The sequence below is a fragment of the Oncorhynchus nerka genome, linkage group LG14 (genome assembly GCF_034236695.1).
Source record: "Oncorhynchus nerka isolate Pitt River linkage group LG14, Oner_Uvic_2.0, whole genome shotgun sequence".
Classification (NCBI taxonomy): Eukaryota; Metazoa; Chordata; class Actinopteri; order Salmoniformes; family Salmonidae; genus Oncorhynchus; species Oncorhynchus nerka.
In genome coordinates this window covers 55719708-55746763 of record NC_088409.1, presented here as the reverse complement: position 1 = coordinate 55746763, position 27056 = coordinate 55719708, and the positions used below count along the sequence as shown (strand labels likewise).

The 27056-nt window shown below is 45.9% G+C and overlaps 1 protein-coding gene across 1 annotated transcript in view; it reads right to left on the bottom strand.

Moving 5' to 3' along the window:
• Window positions 1-25934, bottom strand: part of ttc9b (tetratricopeptide repeat domain 9B) — a 34326-nt gene extending 8392 nt beyond the window's left edge. Inside the window, exon 1 of the mRNA XM_065000191.1 lies at window positions 24217-25934. Coding sequence (XP_064856263.1) covers window positions 24217-24601 — 385 coding nt within the window. The 5' untranslated portion in view covers window positions 24602-25934. The remainder of the gene's footprint in view (window positions 1-24216) is intronic.
• Window positions 25935-27056: the final 1122 nt, after the last annotated feature.

Genomic DNA, 27056 nt, shown 5'->3' with positions numbered 1-27056 from the left:
GAAGGCTACTCCCCGACTACCGCTGGTCCGCTAAAACCTCTCTACCCCTTTCCTCCCGTCGTCTCCTCAAATGTTCCCTCCCTCACACTGCTGTTTGTCTACTCCGTATTTAAACCCTCAACACCTCCAGACATGAATGTTCGACACTTTCCGTGACACTAGACCGTGTTCCTACGCATGCAACGAGATGGGGGTGGTTGGGAGAGACGAGATGGGGGAACAGAGGGGTTGGCACACACACACACACACACACACACACACACACACACACACACACACACACACACACACACACACACACACACACACACACACACACACACACACACTTCAAGCGAGTTCAAGTTACTCGAGCCACTAGGGAGCTAACACAGAAAGCTGGGGGATGGAGAACGCTCGTGTTTGATAAGTGGATATGAGTCCGCAGCTTCAAGATCACAACCGGGGGGGGGGGGGGGGGGGGGCAAAGGTCAAATAATTTCCTTATTCTAAACAGTCTGCCTGCCAGGTAGCCACATCAGATTCCCTCTATGTACTCTAGATATTAACCATATTCCTTCTCCCATCATCCTCCAGGGGTACGGGAGCCGGTAGAGTACGGGAGAGCTTTCAGCGGATTCAGTTACAGCACATAATGGCCTTTGGTAACGGCTAACGCTGTCAAGAGTGTTCTATTCTCTCACAAATCTCTCACAAACAAGAGACACACACACACACCAGAAACGTGTGCGCGCACACACAAATATGTATCCACATGAATAGATTTATACATAAGAGTGTAAAGAAATGGGCCTGAACAAACAGAGGTAGAAATAGACACACACACACAGACACACACACACACACACACGCTGCACCCCCACTGAGCCATTAGACAGATGGATGAGTTGTCAGGCTAAACGCGTTGAGGGCGGTATCCAGACACGGTGTGATAATGGTAGCATCATCAGAGCCGGCCCAGGACGGCTAAAAGGCTCCTTCACATTACACCATGACTGGCCTTCTCTGACTGGCCAGACACATGTAAAGGGGGGAGAGAGAGAAGCCAGAAACATGAAAAGGGGGAGAGAGAGAAGCCAGACACATGTAAAGGGGGGAGAGAGAGAAGCCAGACACATGTAAAGGGGGGAGAGAGAGAAGCCAGACACATGAAAAGTGGGGAGAGAGAGAAGCCAGACACATGTAAAGGGGGGAGAGAGAGAAGCCAGACACATGAAAAGGGGGAGAGAAAGAAGCCAGACACATGTAAAGGGGGAGAGAGAGAAGCCAGAAACATGTAAAGGGGGAGAGAGAGAAGCCAGAAACATGAAAAGGGGGAGAGAGGGAAGCCAGACACATGTAAAGGGGGAGAGAGAGAAGCCAGACACATGTAAAGAGGGGAGAGAGAGAAGCCAGACACATGAAAAGGGGGAGAGAAAGAAGCCAGACACATGAAAAGGGGGAGAGAAAGAAGCCAGACACATGTAAAGGGGGGAGAGAGAGAAGCCAGAAACATGAAAAGGGGGAGAGAGAGAAGCCAGACACATGTAAAGGGGGGAGAGAGAGAAGCCAGACACATGTAAAGGGGGGAGAGAGAGAAGCCAGACACATGTAAAGGGGGGAGAGAGAGAAGCCAGACACATGTAAAGAGGGGAGAGAGAGAAGCCAGACACATGAAAAGGGTGGAGAGAAAGAAGCCAGACACATGTAAAGGGGAGCGAGAGAAGCTAGACACATGTAAAGGGGGGAGAGAGAGAAGCCAGACACATGTAAAGGGGGGAGAGAGATAAGCCAGATACATGTAAAGGGAGGAGAGAGAGAAGCCAGACACATGTAAAGGGGGGAGAGAGAGAAGCCAGACACATGAAAAGGGGGGAGAGAGAGAAGCCAGACACATGAAAAGGGGGGAGAGAGAGAAGCCAGGAAGGAAAGAGCTGAGTCTTTAAGTGGTGTGGCGATGGCCTGGTGCACATTGAGCTGGTGTCAGCGTCGGTGATCTGAGAACACCCCCTCTCTAAGGATCCTCTCTTCGATATCACTGAGCACCACACCGCACCGGGATGCTGAGCAGACCTCAAAGCAGGAGGAAGAGGAGGAAAAGGAGAAGAAGGGGAGGATGATATGGTGACATACTTGGGAAAATGCTGGAATTTACCAGGTTCTTAAATCTCTTTTGGGAGAAACCAAACAGGTGCAATGACAGCTGCTGAGTGAAAGTGAGTGTGTGTGTGTGTGTTTGAGAGCGAGAGAGAGAGAGAGAGAGAGAGAGACAGAGCGAGAGAGACAGAGCGAGACAGAGCGAGAGAGAGAGAGAGAGAGAGAGAGAGAGAGAGAGCGAGAGAGAGAGAGAGACAGAGAGAGAGAGAGAGAGAGACAGAGAGAGAGAGAGAGAGAGAGGGAGGTGTAGTGAGTGGTTCAACACATGCTCAGGATCCACCCCCTGCTGTGCCTGGAGCATTTTGTCTGAAAAACAGAAGACTGCCTTTTATCTCAGAGCGGGGGAGTCAAAGAAGCAAGGGAATAGATGTCAGAAAGAGAGAGAAGAGATTAAAGAGAGAGGACAAAGGAGCCTGATAGAAATAGAAAGACCAGACCACGAGAGAAAGAGAAAGAGAGAAGTATTTAGAGTGTATGAGAAGAGAGAGAGGTATTTAGAGTGTATGAGAAGAGAGAGAGAGAGGTATTTAGAGTGTATGAGAGAGAGAGAAGTATTTAGAGTGTATGAGGAAAGAGAGAGAAGTATTTAGAGTGTATGAGAAGAGAGAGAAGTATTTAGAGTGTATGAGGAGAGAGAGAGAGAGAGAGAGAGTTATTTAGAGTGTATGAGAAGAGAGAGAAGTATTTCGAGTGTATGAGGAGAGAGAGAGAAGTATTTAGAGTGTATGAGGAGAGAGAGGTATTTAGAGTGTATGAGGAGAGAGAGAGAGAGAGAGAGAGAGAGAAGTATTTAGAGTGTATGAGGAGAGAGAGAGGTATTTAGAGTGTATGAGGAGAGAGAGAAAAGTATTTAGAGTGTATGAGGAGAGAGAGAGAGAGAAGTATTTAGAGTGTATGAGGAGAGAGAGAGAGAAAAATAAGCTCTGGTGCAACAAGCAACGAGATAAATAAATACGTTGAGGGTAAATAGTGACAGGGAGACATACTGTAGCATGAATGACGGAGTGAGGAGGAGTGGAGAAAGAAATCAGACAGACATGCCAAACAAATGACGAAGTACAAAGTGAGCGAAAACTCAGCATTGATCGATTGCCAGCGATCACTCTTCATGTGTTCCCACTGTCTAATGAAGAGGCCTCTCTCTTTTCCTCCCTCCCCTCACACTCTCTGTCTGCCTCTCTCCCCCCTCTGTCTGTCTCTCTGTCAGGACCAGCGGTGTCATGAGCTGGCTAATTTAAGGCCATTGATGGTGGTGATTAGTTTGCTGTCCATCCCTCTATAATTAGCTCATCGCTCACACGTCCATTCTTTTTTTTTTACACTACCTTACCTCCATAGACCTCTGGCTCCATCTATTTGTCATTCTGCCACCTCCACACTACCGTGTCGTCGTTGACCACTGACACTCATGGACCAGACGCCTGCCCGCCCGCTCTCCCTCCCTAAACATTTGTCAGGTGCTTATATTTGTAAATGTGTTTTTTGCATACCCCACTCTCCCTGAGACACGCTCCGAGAGTGAGAATCGACATTGAACTGACGTCTGTGCCCAGTGGAGGGTCAGCCATTACCAATAGCAATCCTGGCGCTATTAGGGCTCAGTGCCTTGCTCAAGGGCACATCGAAAGATGTTTCACCTTGTCGGCTCAGGGATTCAAACGAGCAAACCGGTTAATGGCCCACCGCTCTAATTGCTAGGTTACCTGCCGCCCAGCGCTACGTGACTGCCCCTGAAACCATGACACAACCCAACTTTAATTCCACATGAACATGCTGATGTACTGGGTATCTGGTTTGTGCATGTCAGAACATGTATCATGTTGGGAGACATGAGGATCTAGTACCTAGCTGAGGCTCAGTGATCAATAGTTTGGATATCTGGTATCTGGGGGTACTCCCCTCCACCCCTCAAAGTCCTACCAGCCCAATCAACACACACACGCACACAAACACACCCACACACAGACACAAACTGGCCGACAAGTGAATATAATGCCTAAAATGCTATCACAAATCAACGCGGCTACTCTCTGCATATGCAGATTCTCTGCAGGCCCGCTAAGAATAGCTCCCTAAGCACCAGCCTGCTGTGAATGTGTGTCTCTGTCATTCAGAAGGACAGGGCAGGGTCAGAGCTGCTGCTGCTGGCTGCCTTTGGTAGCGGACTGGCTCCACCGACATGACACAGCATTATCCTCTCCCTTTTACACATGCCCTACTCTCTCTATCTCTGTCCTCTTCTCACCCAGTGTCTTTGTGTCTTTTTCCATTCTCCATTCGGTCTGTTTCTTTCCCCGATCTGAAAACCAAGTTGACATCAGATGCAGGGTTTGTATGAGACATTGCTTCGCGGAGGTGGGAAATTATTGGCCGGACCGACATTAATATGTACAGTACAGTGGCGGTTAGTGCCGTTTAAGACGAGGGACACCATTTTTTGTTTTCTCATGAGCATGGCCTTATTTCTATTACAGCATATTGGATGACTGCTATCCATATCCCATTCACCCAGCTCAATGTAATATCGATAAGTTTAGGCTACTACATGATACTCAGATTTGACCTATACCCATCATGAGGTTGCTACAACCTAGCCTATGAATGAAAGTTTACAACGTAGGTGCACACAGGTCGAGAGACAAGTTTGAGGTGACAGACAGTCATCGCGCACACTCTTGCCTGCATTGAGCTGATCTAGGGTGTAATCATTAGTCCAACAGTTGCAAACAAGAGTTTTTATTGGATAATATTCAGGTATGTTTATCCCCGTTTTGTTCCGTTTGCTTCTGTTTAAGAAACGTTTTTCAACAGAATCAGCATAATGAATACACCCCTGATTCATAGCAGCCACGTTGTATTCCTTCTCACATCTATGCACTCTCATCCTCTCACCTTGTCCCTTTGTAGCTTGTGGACTTCAATGCACAACACATCAGCTGTATGTGACCAGGCGAAATAACATTTCCAGGCCAAACCGCTACACACAGCCTACATCGTTGTCACCATATTAGCTAAAGCAACGTCATAGTCAGCATAGCTAATAGAACTAACGCGTTAGTAAACCGGCTACAATCATGCAGTAACGTTACCGTGTATAGTCAGTAAGCAGTTACACTGGCGGGTCCCGGTTGCAATAAATTAGTAAAACCAAAAGCTTACCTTGATTTGGAAGAGTTCCAGTGTTGTGTTGGATAGTCATAGCCAGCTAGCTAACATAGTATCCCTCTGTTTGAGGAGGGTGTTTCAGTAGGCTGAACTAGCTAGCTACATTTGCTAGCTAAGTAAGTGAAACTGAAAGTGAAAAGAAAAAAAAGAAATATCTCTATTTCTCTCTTGCTTCTCCTTCATTTTGGAAGAAATTAATTTGTTCAAAAGCTAGCTGTAGTTTATGCTTTCAGTACTAGATTAATTATCTGATATTTTGATTGGGTGAACAACATGTTAGTTCATGCTGCAAGAGGTTGGAGGATGTCCTCTGGAAGTTGTCATAATTACAGTGTAAGTCTATGGAAGGGGGTGAGAACCATGAGCCTCCTAGGTTTTGTAATGAAGTCAATGTTTTCAATTTATTTTATTTTTTATTTTATCTTTATTTAACCAGGTAGGCCAGTTGAGAACAAGTTTACAACTGCGACCTGGCCAAGATAAAGCAAAGCAGTGCGACACAAACAACAAATGTATTTATATAGCCCTTCTTACATCAATTGATGTCTCAAAGTGCTGTACAGAAACAGTCAATAACACAATAGAAAAAAATCTATATACAGTGTGTGCAAATGAGGTAAGGCAATAAATAGGCCGTAGTGGCGAAGTAATTACAATTTAGCAATTAACACTGGAGTGACAGGTGTGCAGAAGATGAATGTGCAAGTCTAGATACCGGGGCACAAAGGAGCAACAAAACAAAAAAAATGGGGATGAGGTAGTTGGATGGGCTATTTACATATGGGCTATGTACAGGTGCAATGATCTGTGAGCTGCTCTGACAGCTGATGCTTAAAGTTAGTGAGGGAGATATGAGTCTCCAGCTTCAGTGAATTTTGCAATTCGTTCTAGTCATTGGCAGCAGAGAACTGGAAAGAAAGGCGGCCAAAGGAGGAATTGGCTTTGAGGGTGACCAGTGAAATATACCTGCTGGAGTGCGTGCTACGGGTGGGTGCTGCTATGGTGACCAGTGAGCTGAGATAAGGTCGGGCTTTACCCAGCAAAGACTTATAGATAACCTGGAGCCAGTGGGTTTGGCGACAAATATGAAGCGAGGGCCAGCCAACGAGAGCATACAGGTCGCACTGGTGAGTAGTATATGGGGCTTTGGTGACAAAACAGATGGCACTGTGATAGACTGCATCCAATTTTCTGAGTAGTGTTGGAGGCTATTTTGTAAATGACATTGCCGAAGTCAAGGATCGGTAGGATAGTCAGTTTTACGAGGATATGTTTGGAGGCATGAGTGAAGGATGATTTGTTTGCCAAATAGGAAGCCAATTCTAGATTTAATTTTGGATTGGAGATGCTGAATGTGAGTCTGGAAGGAGAGTTTACAGTCTAACCAGACACCTAGGTATTTACAGTATACAGAATGGTGTCATATGCATTAGAGGTGGATCAGAGAATCACCAGCAGCAAGAGCTACATCATTGATGTATACAGAGAAAAGAGTCTGCCCGAGAATTGAACCCTGTGGCACCTCCATAGAGAATGCCAGAGGTCCAGACAACAGGCCCTCCGATTTGACACACTGAACTCTGTCTGAGAAGTAGTTGGTGAACCAGGGTGAGGCAGTCATTTGCGAAACATCTGCCGATGTGGTGTGGTGATTGACAGAGTCGAAAACCTTGGCCAGGTCGATGAATACGGCTGCACAGTATTGTCTTTTATCGATGGCGGTTATGATATCGTTTAGGACCCTGAGCGTGGCTGCGGTGCACCGGAGGCCAGCTCGGAAATCAGATTGCATTTCGGAGAAGGTATGGTGGGATTCGAAATGGTCGGTGATCTGTTTGTTAACTTGGCTTTCGAAGACCTTAGAAAGGCAGGGTAGGATAGATATACAGTGGGGAGAACAAGTATTTGATACACTGCCGATTTTGCAGTGGTCTGTCATTTTTATCATAGGTACACTTCAACTGTGTACGGAATCTAAAACAAAAATCCAGAAAATCACATTGTATTATTTTTAAGTAAATAATTTGCATTTTATTGCATGACATGAGTATTTGATCACCTACCAACCAGTAAGAATTCCGGCTCTCACAGACCTGTTAGTTTTTCTTTAAGAAGCCCTCCTGTTCTCCACTCATTACCTGTATTAACTGCACCTGTTTGAACTCGTTACCTATATAAAAGACACCTGTCCACACACTCAATCAAACAGACTACAACCTCTCCACAATGGCCAAGACCAGAGATCTGTGTAAGGACATCAGGGATAAATTGTAGACCTGCACAAGGCTGGGATGGTCTACATGACAATAGGCAAGCAGCTTGGTGAGAAGGCAACAACTGTTGGCGCAATTATTAGAAAATGGAAGAAGTTCAAGATGACGGTCAATCACCCTCGGTCTGGGGATCCATGCAAGATCTCACCTCGTGGGGCATCAATGATCATGAGGAAGGTGAGGGATCAGCCCAGACCTACACGGCAGGACCTGGTCAATGACCTGAAGAGAGCTGGGACCACAGTCTCAAAGAAAACCATTAGTAACACACTACGCCGTCATGGATTAAAATCCTGCAGCGCACGCAAGGTCCCCCTGCTCAAGCCAGCACATGTCCAGGCCCATCTGATGTTTGCCAATGACCATCTGGATGATCCAGAGGAGGAATGGGAGAAGGTTGTGTGGTCTGATGAGACAAAAATAGAGCTTTTTGGTCTAAACTCCACTCGCCGTGTTTGGAGGAAGAAGAAGGATGAGTACAACCCCAAGAACCTCATCCCAACCGTGAAGCATGGAGGTGGAAACATCATTCTTTGGGGATGCTTTTCTGCAAAGGGGACAGGACGACTGCACCGTATTGAGGGGAGGATGGATGGGGCCAAGTATCGCGAGATCTTGGCCAACAACCTCCTTTTCTCAGTAAAAGTATTGAAGATGGGTCGTGGCTGGGTCTTCCAGCATGACAACGACCCGAAACACACAGCCAGGGCAACTAAGGAGTGTCTCCGTAAGAAGCATCTCAAGGTCCTGGAGTGGCCTAACCAGTCTCCAGAACTGAACCCAATAGAAAATCTTTGGAAGGAGCTGAAAGTCCGTATTGCCCAGCGAGAGCCCCGAAACCTGAAGGATCTGGAGAAGGTCTGTATGCAGGAGTGGGCCAAAATCCCTGCTGCAGTGTGTGCAAACCTGTTCAAGAACTACAGGAAACATATGATCTCTGTAATTGCAAACAAAGGTTTCTGTACCAAATATTATGTTCTGCTTTTCTGATGTATCAAATACTTATGCCATGCAATAAAATGCAAATTATTTACTTAAAAATCATACAATGTGATTTTCTGGATTTTTATTTTTTTTGTAGACCTTTCCGTCTCTCACAGTTGAAGTGTACCCATGATAAAAATGACAGACCTCTACATGCTTTGTAAGACGGAAAACCTGTAAAAATGGCAGTGTATCAAATACTTGTTCTCCCCACTGTAGGTCTGTAACAGTTTGGGTCTAGAGTGTCTCCCCCTTTGAAGAGGGGAAAGACCGCGGCAGCTTTCCAATCTTTAGGGATCTCAGATGATACAAAAGAGAGGTTGCATGGCCAGCCGTAGAAAAATGCTTATTGAAATTCTCAATTATCGCGGATGTATCGGTGGTGACAGTGTTTCCTAGCCTCAGTGCAGTGGGCAGCTGGGAGGAGGTGCTCTTATTCTCCATGGATTTCACAGTGTCCCAGAACTTGTTGGAGTTTGTGCTACAGGATGCAAATTTCTGTTTGAAAAAGCTTGCCTTTGCTTTCCTAACTGCCTGTGTATATTGGTTCCTAACTTCCCTGAAAAGTTGCATATCGCGGGGGTTATTTGATGCTAATGCTGTAAGGATGTAGGATGTTTTTGTGCTGGTCAAGGGCAGTCAGGTCTGGTGTGAACCAAGGGCTATATCTGTTCTGAGCTCACCATTTTTGGAATGGGGCATGCTTATTTAAGAGGGTGAGGAAAGCACTTTTAAAGAATAACCAGACATACTGATGGAATGAGGTCAATATCCTTCCAGGATACCTGGGCCAGGTCGATTAGAAAGGCCTGCTCGCTGAAGTGTATTAGGGAGCGTTTGACAGTGATGATGGGTTTGACCGCAGACCCATTACGGACGCAGGCAATGAGGCAGTGATCGCTGAGATCCTGGTTGAAGACAGCAGAGGTGTATTTAGAGGGCAGGTTGGTCAGGATGATATCTATGAGGGTGCCCGTGTTTACGGATTTGGGGTTGTACCTGGTAGGTTCATTGATAATTTGTGTGAGATTGAGGGCATCTAGCTTAGATTGTAGGACGGCCGGGGTGTTAAGCATGTCCCAGTTTAGGTCACCTAACAGTACGAGCTCTGAAGATAGATGGGGGGCAATCAATTCACATATGGTGTCCAGGGCACAGCTGGGGGCTGAAGGTGGTCTATATCAAGCAGTAATGGTGAGAGACTTGTTTCTGGAAAGGTGGATTTTTAGAAGTAGAAGCTCGAATTGTTTGGGCACAGATCTGGATAGTATGACAGAACTCCGCAGGCTAACTCTTTGGCAGTTATTGTCGGAAAATGTACCCAGAGGAATCTAGCTGTTGAGGCTATTGTAGACCTTTCCAAATGATGTGTTTTAATAAATAATTTGGTGACACGTGTTTATATTTAGAATAGTTTCATCTGAAAAAGGATAACTTTTAAAAATGTTTTACAATGTCTATCTATGAAGTCGATCACGTCACTATTTCTCCACTTCTAAGCGTAATTGAAACCCCGATCAGATGTAAGCCCCAACATCACTGTCGAGGAATCAGGAAGAATTTCAACATAAAACATGTCGATTCATTCATTAAAGTCCCGAATGCTCATTGATTGATAGCTCTCTGAGAACAAAGACCTTCGAAACAAAGTAGAGGACCGAGGTGCCTCACTTACATCACTTGTTCCAGTTACACCAATGAGCTTCCTGGGTTGCTGTGTGACTGCAGTAGTGAGACTAATGCAGACCCATATCGTCATTAGACACACACACGCACACCCACATCATCACATATCATTAGACCCTCTTGTTGCTCTTGTCTGAGTGTTTCGATGTGAGCCGCTGTGTACGTGTACGCCTCAGTGACATCCACAGCGTGGCTTCAGCGTCTATGCAGTGCTGAAGACTGCCAAACAAGCAGAGAAACAGGTGTTTTCCTCCATGCTTCTCTAATTGCCATCCCCCGGGAAGACGCCACACCGCTTCTCTTCCACCCCACCCGTAAAAAAAACAAAAAACAATTGCACATTGGTTCCCTTATTACATCCCCGCAGCCCATCGTCCTTGGAAACCGCTGCTACATCAAACATATTTGCATGGATTACCCACAGTGCAACAGCAATCCTGGGAGTGAAAAGGGAAATATAAGTAGCCAGATTATTCTGTCAGATCCCTCACTGAGAGAGAGAGAGATGGGCTTAGCCTAAATCAGACGCAGTGGCTCCCTCTGCGCCTGGTTTCCAGAGACAAGAAACTCCCCCCTAACCTCCCTACAACCCTGCACCTCTCCCTCCCTCCCTCAACCCCTCATGACTGCCAGTGTGACGGTAATCGAGTCACAGAAACAGCCCTACTCATATGATTTTACTGTACATGTGCCATGCCCATTGCCCCATTTGCATGTGGTTACAAGCAATGTGTGCGTGTGCGTGTGTGTGTGTTTGTGTGTGTGTGTGTGTGCGTGTGTGTGTTTTTGTGTGCGTTTGTGTGTGTGTGTGTGTGTCAAAGTGTTGCTGTGTTTCTGTCTGGGTCCCTGGTGTGGTACTGTGATGTTGTTGTGGCCTTCAGCAAGCTAATTAACTGGACATCAGTGTGCAGCAGAGAGGGAGAGAGAGAGAGAGAGAGAGGGGGGGGGGGGGGGAGGCTGGCCTGGCTAGGTGGATAATGTCACTGAGGACAGACAGATGCTATCTTTTGCCTTCATAGCAGCAGGTTGACACTGTCTGTCTGTCTATCTTCCTTGTTGGCCACCGCGGCGCCTGTATCTCACTAATGACTGTGGTTTGATCCACGCCCAGTTACACTGAGCCTGAGTACCCGTCTGTTTGTGCTAACAGACACTCCTTGCCACTCCTTGTTTGGCTTGACAATGACAATGGAGTAGCTTACACTCACACCGAACTACAATACAACCATGCAGCCCAATACTCATGAATACGGTGATGCCTTTTGTATTATTCCATGCCAGCAGTCACAAGGCCTTGTTACAGCTACAAGACTTGAAGAGGCTAGGATTTTCCAATCAAACATTTGGAGCAACTACTGGAAAGTTTAAGTTACTTGAACACAGCTGGACAAACATGTGGCGGTAGAGAGGCCAGTGAGGATAGAGCCAGACTAGAGGAGGAGTAGAGGTGAGCAGAGCAGAGCAGAGCAGGACTCTGAGGCCCAGACCACACACACACACGCGCGCGCGCGCAGAGGCCACTACATGACTCAGCCTATATGGGACCATGTGTATGTTCCCTTAGCCCTATAATCTCTCAGTAACATGTTCCCTTAGCCCTATAATCTCTCAGTCCCATGTTCCCTTAGCCCTATGATCTCTCAGTCACATGTTCCCTTAGCCCTATGATCTCTCAGTCCCATGTTCCCTTAACCCTATGACCTTGCAGTCCCATGTTCCCTTAGCCCTATGATCTCTCAGTCACATGTTCCCATAGCCCTATAACCTCGCAGTCCCATGTTCCCTTAGCCCTATGACCTCTCAGTCCCATGTTCCCTTAACCCTATGACCTTGCAGTCCCATGTTCCCTTAGCCCTATGACCTTGCAGTCCCATGTTCCCTTAGCCCTATGACCTTGCAGTCCCATGTTCCCTTAGCCCTATGATCTCTCAGTCCCATGTTCCCTTAGCCCTATGACCTCGCAGTCCCATGTTCCCTTAGCCCTATGACCTCGCAGTCCCATGTTCCCTTAGCCCTATGACCTCTCAGTCCCATGTTCCCTTAGCCCTATGACCTCGCAGTCCCATGTTCCCTTAGCCCTATGATCTCAGTCCCATGTTCCCTTAGCCCTATGACCTCTCAGTCCCATGTTCCCTTAGCCCTATGACCTTTCAGTCCCATGTTCCCTTAGCCCTATGATCTCTCAGTCCCATGTTCCCTTAGCCCTATGACCTCGCAGTCCCATGTTCCCTTAGCCCTATGACCTCGCAGTCCCATGTTCCCTTAGCCCTATGATCTCAGTCCCATGTTCCCTTAGCCCTATGACCTCGCAGTCCCATGTTCCCTTAGCCCTATGATCTCTCAGTCCCATGTTCCCTTAGCCCTATGATCTCTCAGTCCCATGTTCCCTTAGCCCTATGACCTCTCAGTCCCATGTTCCCTTAGCCCTATGATCTCTCAGTCCCATGTTCCCTTAGCCCTATGACCTCTCAGTCCTATGTTCCCTTAGCCCTATGACCTCTCAGTCCCATGTTCCCTTAGCCCTATGATCTCTCAGTCCCATGTTCCCTTAGCCCTATGATCTCTCAGTCCCATGTTCCCTTAGCCCTATGATCTCTTAGTCCCATGTTCCCTTAGCCCTATGACCTCTCAGTCCCATGTTCCCTTAGCCCTATGACCTCGCAGTCCCATGTTCCCTTAGCCCTATGATCTCTCAGTCCCATGTTCCCTTAGCCCTATGATCTCTCAGTCCCATGTTCCCTTAGCCCTATGACCTCGCAGTCCCATGTTCCCTTAGCCCTATGACCTTGCAGTCCCATGTTCCCTTAGCCCTATGATCTCTCAGTCCCATGTTCCCTTAGCCCTATGATCTCTCAGCCCCATGTTATAGACAAAAACGTGATGTTATGTGAAAACAAATATTTTATGTAGTGCAGATTTTTCACACCCTCAATTGGTCAATTGGTCTTTTGGTGAGTTGATCCACTGTCATATGAATAAATAAATAAATACAGACCTTCAATAACTCTGGGGGCCCATGCTCCTGTCATCCATGTCTATATTTGTCACACCCTGATCGGCTTCACCTGTTCCTGTGATTGTCTAAAGCCCCTCCAGGGTTCGCTTATTTCCCCCCAGTGTATTTATCCCTGTGTTTCCTTTCCTGTCTCCCTGTGCCAGTTCGTCTTTTATGTTTTAGTCAAGTCAACCAGCGTGTTTTTCCCTTTTGCTATTCTCCTTTTTCTAGTCCTCCTGGTTTTGACCCTTGCCTGTTTCTGGACTTTGTACCCGCCTGCCTGACCATTCTGCCTGCCTTGACCACGAGCCTGTCTGCCACTCTGTACGTCCTTGACTCTGATCTGGTTTTGACCTTTTTGCCAGTCCACGACCATTCTCTTGCCTTCCCCTTTGGATTAATAAACACTGTAAGACTCCAACCATCTGCCTCCTGTGTCTGCATCTGGGTCTCGCCTTGTGCCTTGATAATATTCTTCAGTGTAATAAATCATTATGACAGTAACCCTCCAAAAAGTCATTAATTCATAAACCTTTTTAATTTCCAAATGTACATGGAAGGAAGCTAAGTGTTTGTTTCTTGGGCTCCAGGAACGTGACTGAAAAAGGGCCCTAGATCTTGAAAAATAAAAAATTCAAGGGGATATCGGTGAACAAGTGCCGTGGTCAAGGCTAGGACGGCGCCAGTGCATTGAGTGGAACTTACTCAGGTGTTCAAAAGTTCATATCAGACCGAGAGTCTAATGTACACTGAACAAAAATATAAACGCAACATGTAAAGTGCTGGTCCCATATTTCATGAGTTGAAATAAAAGACCTAAAAAATGTTCCATACACACAAAAACTTTAATTTCTCAAAAATGTGCACAAATTTGGTTACATCCCTGTTAGTGAGCATTTCTCCCTTGCCAAGACTTCTTCACCTGCGGGATCGTCTGATACCAGCCACCCGGACAGCTGATGAAACTGTGGGTTTTGCGCAACCAAAGAATTTCTGCACAAACTGTCAGAAACCGTCTCAGGGAAGCTCATCTGCGTGCTCTTTGTCCTCACCAAGGTCTTGACCTGACTGCAGTTCGGCGTCATAACCGACTTCAGTGGTCAAATGCTCACCTTCGATGGCCAATGGCACGCTGGAGAAGTGTGCTCTTCGCGGATTAATCCCGGCTTCAACTGTACTGGGCAGATGGTAGACAGCGTCTACGGCATCATGTGGGCGGGCGGTTTGCTGATGTCAACGTTGTAAACAGACTGCCCCATGGTGGCGGTGGGGTTATGGTACAGGCAGGCATAAGCTATGGACTACGAACACAATTTCATATAATCGATGGCAATTTGAATGCACAGAGATACCGTGACGGAATCCTGAGGCCCATTGTCGTGTCATCTGCCGCCATCACCTCATGTTTCAGCATGATAATGCACGGCCCCATGTCGCAAGGATCGGTACAGAATTCCTGGAAGCTGAAAATGTCCCAGTTCTTCCATGGCCTGTATACTCACCAGACATGTCAATTATTGAGCCCAGTTGGGTATGCAACATCGTGTTCCAGTTCCCGCCAATATCCAGCTGGACAACATTCCAGCCTGATCAATGTGAAGGAGAAGTGTCACGCTGCACGAGGCAAATAGTGGTCACACCAGCCACTAACTGGTTTTCTAGCTTCTTTTTTTTTAAGGTATCAGTGACCAACAGAAGCATATCTGTATTCCCAGTCATGTGAATAGATCAGGGCCTAATGAAACGTATTCAATTGACTGATGTCCTTATATGAACTGCGACTCAGTAAAATCGTTGAGATTGTTGCATGTTGCGTTTATATTTTCTGTTCAGTGTATTTGGCATGAATAGACTGGTTTTACGCACAACAACTTTCTATCCAAGATGGGACAACTCACGTTATGCAGGTTTAGGTAGCCTATATAGGACAGATGTACAGTGCCTTGCGAAAGTATTCGGCCCCCTTGAAATTTGCGACCTTTTGCCACATTTCAGGCTTCAAACATAAAGATATAAAACTGTATTTTTTTGTGAAGAATCAACAACAAGTGGGACACAATCATGAAGTGGAACAACATTTATTGGATATTTCAAACTTTTTTAACAAATCAAAAACTGAAAAATTGGGCGTGCAAAATTATTCAGCCCCTTTACTTTCAGTGCAGCAAACTCTCTCCAGAAGTTCAGTGAGGATCTCTGAATGATCCAATGTTGACCTAAATGACTAATGATGATAAATACAACCCACCTGTGTGTAATCAAGTCTCCGTATAAATGCACCTGCACTGTGATAGTCTCAGAGGTCCGTTAAAAGCGCAGAGAGCATCATGAAGAACAAGGAACACACCAGGCAGGTCCGAGATACTGTTGTGAAGAAGTTTAAAGCCGGATTTGGATACAAAAAGATTTCCCAAGCTTTAAACATCCCAAGGAGCACTGTGCAAGCGATAATATTGAAATGGAAGGAGTATCAGACCACTGCAAATCTACACATCAGTGTGACCCTTGATCTTCTGCCAAGGACATATTCTTTAGACATTTTTAGTCAGTCCAATGGCCTTGCATACAGTACTTGTGCCAAATATATATTTTTTAATGTTTTAATTTTACCTTTATTTAACTAAGCAAGTCAGTTAAGAACAAATTATTATTTTCAATGACGGCCTAGGAACAGTGGGTTAACTGCCTGTAAGGGGCAGAACGACAGATTTGTACAGCTCGGGGGTTTGAACTTGCAACCTTCCGGTTACTAGTCCAACGCTCTAACAACTAGGCTACCCTGTCGCCCCAATATGATCAATGCAGAGATAAATAACCACCTACTCAACTCAGAAATTTGTTTCCGGTCAACAATGATTCAATATTTCAGTTTCATACCCACTGGGCACAGATGTGAATTCAACGTGAAATCAACAAAACATTTCAACATGTCATTGGATTTAGATTTTTGTTTTTAAATCCCTGACTTTTCCCAGGTTTTATTCAATGTCATCACATTTCATTTTGGGGTTGAAATTACTCTGATTTAACCTGTTTTTGTCCAGTGGGTAGGCTATATAATTGTACATATGTAAGGCAATCGTAAAAAAAAATACTTGAGGAGATGCTGCGATAAAAAAATATCCCATGTCTCAAGGCTTAAAAATCCTTCATTAAACTGTCCCCAGTGGTGTAAAGTACTTAAGTAAAAATACTTTAATGTACTACTTAAGTCGTGTTTTTTTACTTTTACTTTACTACATTCCTAAATAAAATAATGTAATTTTTCCTCCATACATTTTCCTTGACACCCAAAAGTACATTGTGAATGCTTAGCAGGACAGAGATGGTCTAATTCACACACTTATCAAGAGAACATCCCTACTCATCCCTATTGCCTCTGATCTGGCGGACTCAATAAACACAAATGCTTCGTTTGTAAATGATGTCTGTGTTGGAATGTGCCTCTGGCTATCCGTAAATTAAAAAATATATATAATAATTGTGCCTACTGGTTTGCTTTTTATAGTTAAGTATATTTTAGTAATTACATTTACTTTTGATACTTAAGTATATTTAAAACCAAATACTTTTAGACTTTTACTCAAATAGTATTTTACTGGGTGACTTTCACTTTTACTTGAGTCATTTTCTAGTAAGGTATCATTACTTTTACTACAGTATGACAATTGGGTACTTTTTTCCACCATTGCCTGTCTCCTCCCCTTCCTCTACACTGATTGAAGAGGATTTAACAAGTGACATCAATAAGGGATCATAGCTTTCACCTGGATTCATCTGGTCAGTCTGTCATGGAAAGAGCAGGTGTTCTTAATGTTTTGTATACTCAGTGTATACCCTTACATATGTAGATACTAAAATAATCTGCACGTTCTACCTTATAACAATAATCATTTCTGCCATATGAAATTGGTTCAGTGGGTATTGAGGGAACATAGGTTTGAGGGGACATAGGGCTGAGGGAACATAGGGCTGAGGGGACATAGGGCTGAGGGGACATAGGGCTGAGGGGACATAGGGCTGAGGGAACATAGGGCTGAGGGGACATAGGGCTGAGGGGACATAGGGCTGAGGGGACATAGGGCTGAGGGAACATAGGGCTGAGGGGACATAGGGCTGAGGGAACATAGGGCTGAGGGAACATAAGTGTGGACCCCACCTATATTAATATGCAGCTTTCTCGATAAATACCAAGTTGTATCTCCTGTCCACTGGAGCACAGTGTGTTAAGATATTTACAAATTATTCTTACAAATTCTCATTACGGTAGGTGTTGACCAAGAACACTCTGTATGTTCTTACTCTCTGACCCCCCCCCCCCCCCCCTCTCTCTCAATCTCTCTCCCTCCTTCCCTCTATCTCTCTCCTTCGCAGATGACTGGATCTTATTTACTGGCATGACTAGAGCACTCTAGCAAAGCCAGGGCGATGATATAATACCGTCAGCCTTGGATGTGATTTCTCATCAACATACCTACAATCACAAATGATACGCAAATGCAGCAATGAAGAGGTCACAAAGGTCCACCAAAGTCACCTCTTTTCTTCCCCCTCTCTGTCTATCCCTCTGCTTATCCCTTCATATTTAACAGTTCCCTTAAAACCCTGTCCAGTTTCTCTCACTCTCTTTCCCCCACCCTCCCCCTCTTCACGCTCAGCGCCTTTTCTCTTGGCTCCCTGACCGTCCCCCATTCCCTCTCTCCCTCTCTCTCTCTCTCTCGGCTGCAATGGAATGGTAAAGAGGGGAGTACAGCATGCCCAGTCGAGCCCCCACAGTGATGCCATGCCATCTGCAGACCTGGCACAATGTGCCTGTGGCTCTCATACAACCACGCAACCCCTGAACGGCCAACATACGAACCAAGGGGAAAAAACATTCTTTCTTTTCACCCTCACTTTCCTCTCTCCCCCTCTTCCTTCCCCATATAATTCACCCTTTCTTTCCCTTCTCCTTTTCCTCCTCCCCATATACTTTCTCCTCCTCCTCCACCCTCCTCTTCTTCTCCCATATACCTCACACCCCTCATTCTTCCTCTCCCCCTTCAACACCTCCTCTTCCTCCTCCATACACTTCCCCCTCTCCATCTCCTCCTCTAGTGACGTTATTGGCAGTGGGTGAAAGGGAGGAGTTTTGCTGCTCCACTCTGGTTTTATAGTAGGGGGCTGACTGGACTGTATAGTAGGCTAGGCCCTGTGATAGATAGTACCCCCTCGGCAGCATTATATAGCACTGAGGACTAAGTCTATATCATCGATGGCACCCTATTCCCTTCTGGAACGAGATTAAGATTAGAGAGTGGTGACACTGGGAGCCAAATGGAACTCCCAGTAAATGGACTTGATTATCTGATTCCAGGCAGCGTTCTCATTCTGAGACTCGTGGGTTGTCTATTTCTTGTCCGGGGAGAGATGGATGCGACGCTCATTCAAGTCTCGTTACTATGGGGGCCTAGAATTGCAAAGTCAAGGGTCACAAGTTCATAGATCGCCTCAATGTAATAGCCCTGGGAGGAAATGGATGTGGTGAGAAATATGGACCCTTAACATCAGATACGGATACACACAAGCATGCGGACACGCAGGCGCGCGCGCGCACACACACACACAGGCCAGTGATGGAGCTAATGGAGATTGTGTTGATACATGAGCATTCTAGGAGCCTGATAGATTAGTGTAAACATACCGCGGCAAAATGTTAATGGACATCGATGAAATAACACACAGCCTAAACCTTCTAAAGTGTCCATCGTGCCCTCGTCGCAGCTCTTTGGCTTAATGCATTGTGTCTAAAAGAAAGCCAGTCTCCTGAAAGGGCTATGGGTGGATCTGCTGCAGAGTGGTAGAGCTCACACACACACACACACGCACACGCACACACACAAGTGGGTGGAAGTTGCTGGATCATCATTGGCAGTGAGAAGAGCACAGTGTGTAAAATGTGTTGGGTGTTACGAAACATCCTGATGGGTGAAAAAAATGTGTTGGGTGTTACGAAACATCCTGATGGGTGAAAAAAATGTGTTGGGTGTTATGAAACATCCTGATGGGTGTATAAAAGGTGTTGGGTGTTACGAAACATCCTGATGGGTGTATAAAAGGTGTTGGGTGTTACGAAACATCCTGATGGGTGAAAAAAAGGTGTTGGTGTTATGAAACACCGTGATGGGTGTATAAAAGGTGTTGGGTGTTACGAAACATCCTGATGGGTGAACAAAAGGTGTTGGGTGTTACGAAACACCATGATGGGTGAATAAAAGGGGTTAGGTGTTACAAAATATCCTGATGGGTGAACAAAAGGTGTTACAAAACATCCTGATGGGTGAACAAAAGGTGTTAGGTTTTACAAAACATCCTGATGGGTGAACAAAAGGTGTTAGGTTTTACAAAACATCCTGATGGGTGAACAAAAGGTGTTAGGTGTTACAAAACATCCTGATGGGTGAACAAAAGGTGTTAGGTGTTACGAAACAAGCGATTCCTCTCTCAAAACGTGTTTGCCGCAGCTTCTACCCAAGGCTGTGACTCATGACTCACGCGCCGATTAAGCCACTCGCAGGGAACAAAGGAATAATTGAGTCAGAAATCAGAGGAAACCGGACAAGGAAAAGATGGTTCAATCTCCCTCACAAAAGGAGTTTGGGACCTGACTAATTGTTTTACATTTATGTCTGTGCCCTACAGAAGACCTCTCTTCACCTGAATAAGCCATCTGAATAAGCCAGCAGCGTACCCCCCTGCATCCCACTGCTAGCTTGCTTCTGAAGCTAAGTAGCATTGGTTCCAGTCAGTCCCTGGATGGGAGACCAGATGCTGCTGGAAATGGTGTTGAAGGGCCAGTAGGATGCACTCTTTCCTCTGGTCTACAAAAAAAAAATATCCCAATGCCCCAGGGCAGTGATTGGGGACATTTCCCTATGTAGGGTGTGGTCTTTCGGATGGGATGTTATACGGCTGTCCTGACTCTCCGTGGTCACTAAAGATCCCATGGCACTTATTGTATGAGTAGGCGTGGTGTCCTGGCTAAATTCCCAATCTGGCCTTCATACCATCACGGACACCTAATCATCCACGCTGTAACAATTAGCTCATTCCTCCTCTCCGTTGTAACTATTCCCCAGGTTGTTGGTGTAAAGGAGAATGTGTTCTCAGTCAACTTACCTGGTTACATTTTTTTTTAAAGGTGCATTTTCTAATAACGCATCAACTGCTTCCTGCTGTGTTCATATTCTCCCTCCCCAGTGAGCATAAGACGCTGAAAAGACGTACTCGCGATGCCTTTTCAACGTCTTTTGCTCATAGGGTCTCCATTTTGGGAAGTGCTTCGAGTGCCGTGTATAAAAAAGAAGAGTGTAAAAAAAAACGTTTGAATATTTGTGAGCACAGCATGTGGTTTGGGTGGGTGGGTGGCTGCCTGCAGAACACGATTCATCCCAAAAAGCATCAACCTGCGTGGCTGGCGGTCTCCCTCTGGCCAACATGTTGCAGCGCCATTTCCCAGAGCGGCTACAGACAGGCTGCCTTGGTGTAACCCACTTAGATACAGTCCCACAGCCCCATGGGGAAACAGAATTGTGTATCTTTTAGGACAACGGCAAATAGGCCATTCATCTCAATGGATCTCTCTCAGACAGAACCTGGTAATAACACTGTAGGCACAAACCTCCATCTTCCTGTTTCTCACCCTCTCTCTCTATTCTCTCTCTCTTCTTTGGTGTTTTTTTCCTCCCCTTCTTCAAAACCACCATTACAGCCAAATGCAGGTCTTTATTACTCGTGTCATTCGCTCACAGTTTCCTCCTCTGTCTCTTTCCATCATTACTTGTCTCCTTTGATGTCGGCTTCTCTCCTATCTCTTGTCTTGAATCTCAGTCTCCAAACACAATCCCTGTCTGTGGCATGCTGACGGCAAAATCGCTGCACGTAAGTGAAAACCTCTGGGCCGCATTTGTCGGGTAGCCATGTCATTTAAAAAAAAGGTGCCGTGACGAGACACACAATGGGAAGGCAAAGCCTGTCCTTGTCACGACGAAGTCAAGTGCGCGCACGCCATAAGCTCGCACATCCCTACACAAAAATATCAGACATAACACACAGCAATGTCAGTATGGGCACTGTGAGAATGGCAGGGAAGCAATCTGTGTACCCCCCCCCCACCTTCCTCCATATCAGATACCCCCTTGGTTAGCTGCTGTTCTTCAGAGCTGTGATTGCTGAGACAAACAGAATCACGCGTGCACGCGCACAGACGAGCTGGAGGTGAGGCTGTTCGCTCTGTTGCACCTGTATCATGCGTCAGAGAGACGAAGACAGTTGGCCAATCAAAACACTGCCTCACTCAACACCACAGGGGCCACCTTCTGTCCAGCAGGACTCTGGGTGACCAGACTGTCGGTAGGGTGGAAAGGTCTCTAGTCTTGTGAAATATGTACGCAATGTACATGTATTTCTATTCATTCTTAAATCAAATAGAAATAATCACAAATACATGATCTGAAAAAAGCACACCACTGAGAGGATGTGGGCTATGACCAATATGCATTATCACTGCTGTTACTGTGAACTGTGTTATTGTGAGAATTGAGAGCAGAATGAGGTGACGGTCACGAGAATAACAACAGGGAAGGGCCCAGTGTCTGCCTCGCTTTCCCTCTTCCTTTTCTCTTTCTTCCTCGCTTCTTCTCTCTCTCTCTCTCCCTCTCTTTCCATCCCCTTACCTCCGTCTCCATTTCTCCTGCACGCCAGGGTATCTTCCCGCCAGGGCCCAGATAGAGGGCCAAACAGACGGGGGCAGAGAGAGTCGACCTTCAGCCTGTCACACCAGCTGAGCCCAGGACCAAGCGGAGCCGGGACAGAGAGACACAGCCTAGCACCACAGCAACCCATCCCGCCTTTAACCATTCTATGTTTTCATGTTAACTGTTTGTTAGAATATCTTGTACGGAAAATGTCACCGCTGAATCAAGAGAGTCCTCTGAGTAATAGGGGGCTGAATCTCCATAGATATGGTCAACAAAATGTATAAGACAGGCACCATACTTTTTATTTTACCTTTATTTTACTAGGCAAGTCAGTTAAGAACAAATTCTTATTTTCAATGACGGCCTAGGAACAGTGGGTTAACTGCCTGTTCAAGGGCAGAACAACAGATTTTGTACCTTGTCAGCTCGGGGATTTGAACTTGCAACCTTTCGGTTACTAATCCAATGCTCTAACCACTAGGCTACCCTGCCGCCCCATAAAAGAGATCATGGCATATCACTCACCAAATAGATTTCACAATGCAATTTAGGGAACATCTTAGCCATGCTCTCTTGTGGACGGACTACTGTCGCCGTGGTAGACAATATTTAATACGGTCACCATTAGACCCACAGACACATCTAATCCCCTATAGGCCAACTCACATCTGCCAGACAGACTACTGTATCTGTTCGAATCAAATTTCGTCTGTTTCATAGATTATCTGCCAGGCGACCATCTCTTACGCTCACATCTGTTGAAAAGATGATCCTATTTCTTACTCAAAGAATTACCAGAAACAAATACCTGTAAGCTCAGCTTTACTCAAATCTCCTTGTTAGAGATATTACGTTTATCCGAGTGCGATATCAGTTTATCTTTTCTAATTACATTACACATACATAGCCTGTTTAACTGACACTTGTGCTTGGTTTGATAGACCGATTAAACTTGATGACCAGACATGACGATGCTGACCAGAAAGGACTCCTAATATTGTCAAGTACTCTTAACTAGACAAATTGTTGTAGGTTGCAATTCATTGGCTGCGTTTACACAGGCAGCCCAATCCCGATATTTTTTTTCTCACTAATTGGTCCTTTGACGGATCAGATCGGCTCTTTCATCAATAAATGGGTAAAATATCAGAATTGGGCTGCCTGTGTAAACGCAGCCGTAGTGGCGTATTACTTGTATGTGTGTGAAGTCATTCAAGGATCCATGTAGACGGATTTCACCTGTAAACTGGGATGGTCCACGCCATGTTTTTCCCACCTCAGAGCATGTGAACTGTTTTTGCAACAACACAGCTGCACTGTGGGAGAGACATCATGTGTTGGATGATATGGCGCCATATAACCCCCAGGCTCCCACTGTGTGTATTTGTGTCCCTTTTCCACAGGATGTACACTCCTGTTAATACAGCCCGTTCCACTGACTACATGAACAGTTGATCAACATCCAATCACTGGTCCCCCCCCCCGGGCTATCAAAGGAATTAACTGGGGGGCTGGGGGGGTTTAAATCAAGAGAAGCAAAAATAAACTTGAATGGAGCACAACAAAGAGAGACAAGACAGTGGGGGGGAACCTAGATAAGAATCACAGGAGGAAGACATGGCTCGAGGAAAAAACGAGTCTAGCACACAAATGATAAGATATTATAATTAACCCTTGTGCCAGTTACTAATAAAGGATTCATTAATCAGTGCAGTGAAATTTTTTATTTTCCTGTGTTATATATATACATATATATATATATATATATATATTTCCACACTATGTTGGAATAATACTGTGAAATTGTGAAAATGATAATGCCCTTTTAGTATAAGACCTGTTCGAAAAGACTGACTGAAATTTCAGCCTGTTTTTGTGGGATGGAGTTTTGACCTGCCTAGTGACATCCCCAGGTGGTAAATTAGTTAATAGACCAATAAGAAAGACCGAGATTTGGCGCTGTCCATTGTCAAAAGCGCAAGCTATTAATGTATTATTAAGCCAAATCTGATTAATTTATGCCCATACAGGCTTGACAGCAGCGGAAATTATGCTTGACACTGGCTAATTGTCTAAACTCGTTCCTTCCTAACCCCGTGAACCGAAACGAACAATGGCAGCCGTGGTTCAATCTCAGAAAACGAGCTTTCCAGGCTCAAGCCCCTCAAGAGCCCGGGTCTCCTCCGTTGCGTGGCCGCGCGATGCGGAGCAAAAAATACCGACTAGGCTAGCTACTCACCTGTCAGGCTGTCGTAGCACTCGATCTCCGTGATCTCCACAGTTCTCCGCTGTTCCTCCGTCAGTTTGACCGCGGCTTGGCTCAGGAGGTTGACCTCGGACCCCGTGGTTCCATCCACTAAATGCACCCCTTTCAGCTGCAGCAGAGCCCGGTGGTACTTCCCTATCGCTTCCCGAAATTTCTTCTCCTTGTAGCAACGGTGGCCCTCCACCTTGAAGTCAATGGCTTTCTGTATGTTTGCCTCCATCTCCATCTGTGCCGAGCCGGCACGACACCCTCCTCCACCACCTCCAACACCGACGTCTCCCGCAGCCGCCGCCAGGCTCCGGCCCCCCGCCTCTGGGTAGCTCTTCAGGCTCTTTAGGGAGTGCTGCTTGGCTTCCATCTCTCTCAGTGGGTGCGACTGGACCGGGCCATGCTGTTCCGACGTGAATGTCTATTTTCTCGGAGAGAACTGGAGCAGCTTGCTGTGCATAAAGAACGCCTGACACGGGCAGGCAACAACACGAAAGATGAGAGCGAAATAATTTAGAGAGAGAGGCTGTGTAAAAAACCTAAAAAAAAACATGTACAGCGCAAATAGGCTATATGCTATCAAAACAGCTTACCCAAATTCAGACTACTGTAAATTGTATTGTATATGAAAAATCACAAATAATTGGCTTGGATTTCTGAATTGCAAAACACTCTTCTTCTATCTACTTCGTAGCTCCTCTGACCATCCCGCGAGAGGATACCTCGATTGTATGTTTGTGCTCTAGTCCCCAGCACGCGCCGCTTCAGCACCACAGACAGCGAGCGCAGGATCGCGCGTGGTGAATTGTGGGAAAGAGAGGAGTCGTGCAGTGTTCCTGCACCACGAGCGCACTTCAATCTGTGAGCGTTCGCTCAAGAGCCACGGTGTATTTGTGTAAAGAAACTGAAAATAAAAACTAAAAAAGCACCCCAACATTTATAACCCGGAGATGAAATTACTATGTATGGAATATGTCCCAGGTAGAGGCTAAATCTATTCTACAACTCTATGGTTTTAAAATCTGTAACAATCAACAACATGATTGTAGTAGGCCTATGCCCTCTGGCTCTGATCCAAATTCAATTGCGCAAATGAAATCCATATACACTATACATACAAAAGTATGTGGACACCCCTTCAAATTAGTGGATCTGTGTATTTTGGCCACACCCCTTGCTGACAGGTGTATAAAATCGAGCACGCCGCCATGCAATCTCCATAGACAAACATTTTCAGTAGAAGGACCTTACTGAAGAGCTCAGGGACTTTCAATGGGGCACCGTCATAAGATGCCACCTTTCCAACAAGCTGCCCTGGTTAACTGTAAATGCTGTTATTTTGAAATGGAAACGTCTAGGAGAAACAACGGCTCAACTGCAAAGTGGTATGCCACACAAGCTCATAGAACGGGACCGTCGAGTGCTGAAGCGCTTGGTGAGTAAAAATCATCTGTTTTCGGTTGCAACACTCACTACCGAGTCCCAAACTGCCTCTGGAAGCAAAGTCAGCACGAGAACAGTTCGTCGGGAGCTTCATGAATTGCTTTCCATGGCAGAGCAGCCGCAAACATGTCCATGATCAACATCAACATCTGCAATGCCAAGCGTCGGCTGGAGTGCTGTAAAGCTCGCCACCATTGGACTCTGGAGCAGCGGAAACATGTTCTCTGGAGTGATGAATCACGAGATCACCATCTAGCAGACCGAAGGACGAATCTATGTTTGGTGGATACCAGGAGAACGCTACCTGCCCGCATGCATCGAGCCAACTGTAAAGTTTGGTGGAGGAGGAATAATGGTCTGGGGCTGTTTTTTATGGTTCAGGCTGTTTTAGCATGACAATGCCCCCCCGTGCACAAAACGAGGTTCATGTAGAAAATATTTTGTTGAAATCGCTGTGGAAGAACTTGACTGTCCTGCACAGAGCCCTAACCTCAACCCCATCGAACACCTTTGGGATGAATTGGAACGCCGACTGCGAGCCAGGCCTAATCGCCCAACATCAGTGCCCGACGTCACTAATGCTCGTGGCTGAATGGAAGCAAGTCCCCGCAGCAATGTTCCAACATTAAGTGGAAACCCTTCCCAGAAGAGTGGGAAGGGTTTCAGTTATAGCAGCAAAGGGGGGGACCAACTCCATATTAATGGCCATGTTTTTGGAATGAGATGTTTGACGAGCAGGTGTCCACATACTTTTGGTCATGTAGTATACCTACCTAGGCTAACTTAGTGGCACCATGCCACTCTTCTGTTATTTTTCTCCTGAAGAGTGTGATAGGTAGCAGGATGAGAGCGACGTCAAGGTGAAATTGTGTCAATGTCAATGATTTGTGACCCGATTCCATTGGAACCCAAAAAATACCAGCGTTGTGCCCTTTTGTATAGCCTAGCCTACATTAATTCCACAGGAGACTAACCTATACTGGTATAGAATCCATAGTTGTTGTTCGGCCACACTCATCTATTATGAATGTACTGTGCCCATGTTCATGTTAATGGCCAGCATCACCTGCTGTGGGACTGTGCTGGTTACTAAGCAGCTAGGACCCAGAGGACTTCCCCTCTGGCAAAGCAGCTGTGTCCCCTCTAGTCCCAAAAGATCACTGGCATGCAATTAAAACCAATCACTTCTCCCTTCTCTACAGTGAGAGCTGATGAGTGGTGAGGACTCCGGTGCAAAATGTTTTTTTTCCTAGCCTGGGTACCAGTCGGTTTGAGTTATCGTTCCACTCCTTGTCATGCTAAACATGACATGGAGTACAAGGAGTGGAATGTTAGCAAAATAGGTTTTGTATTACAGGCTAGGTGGGTGCTACAAATCAGAG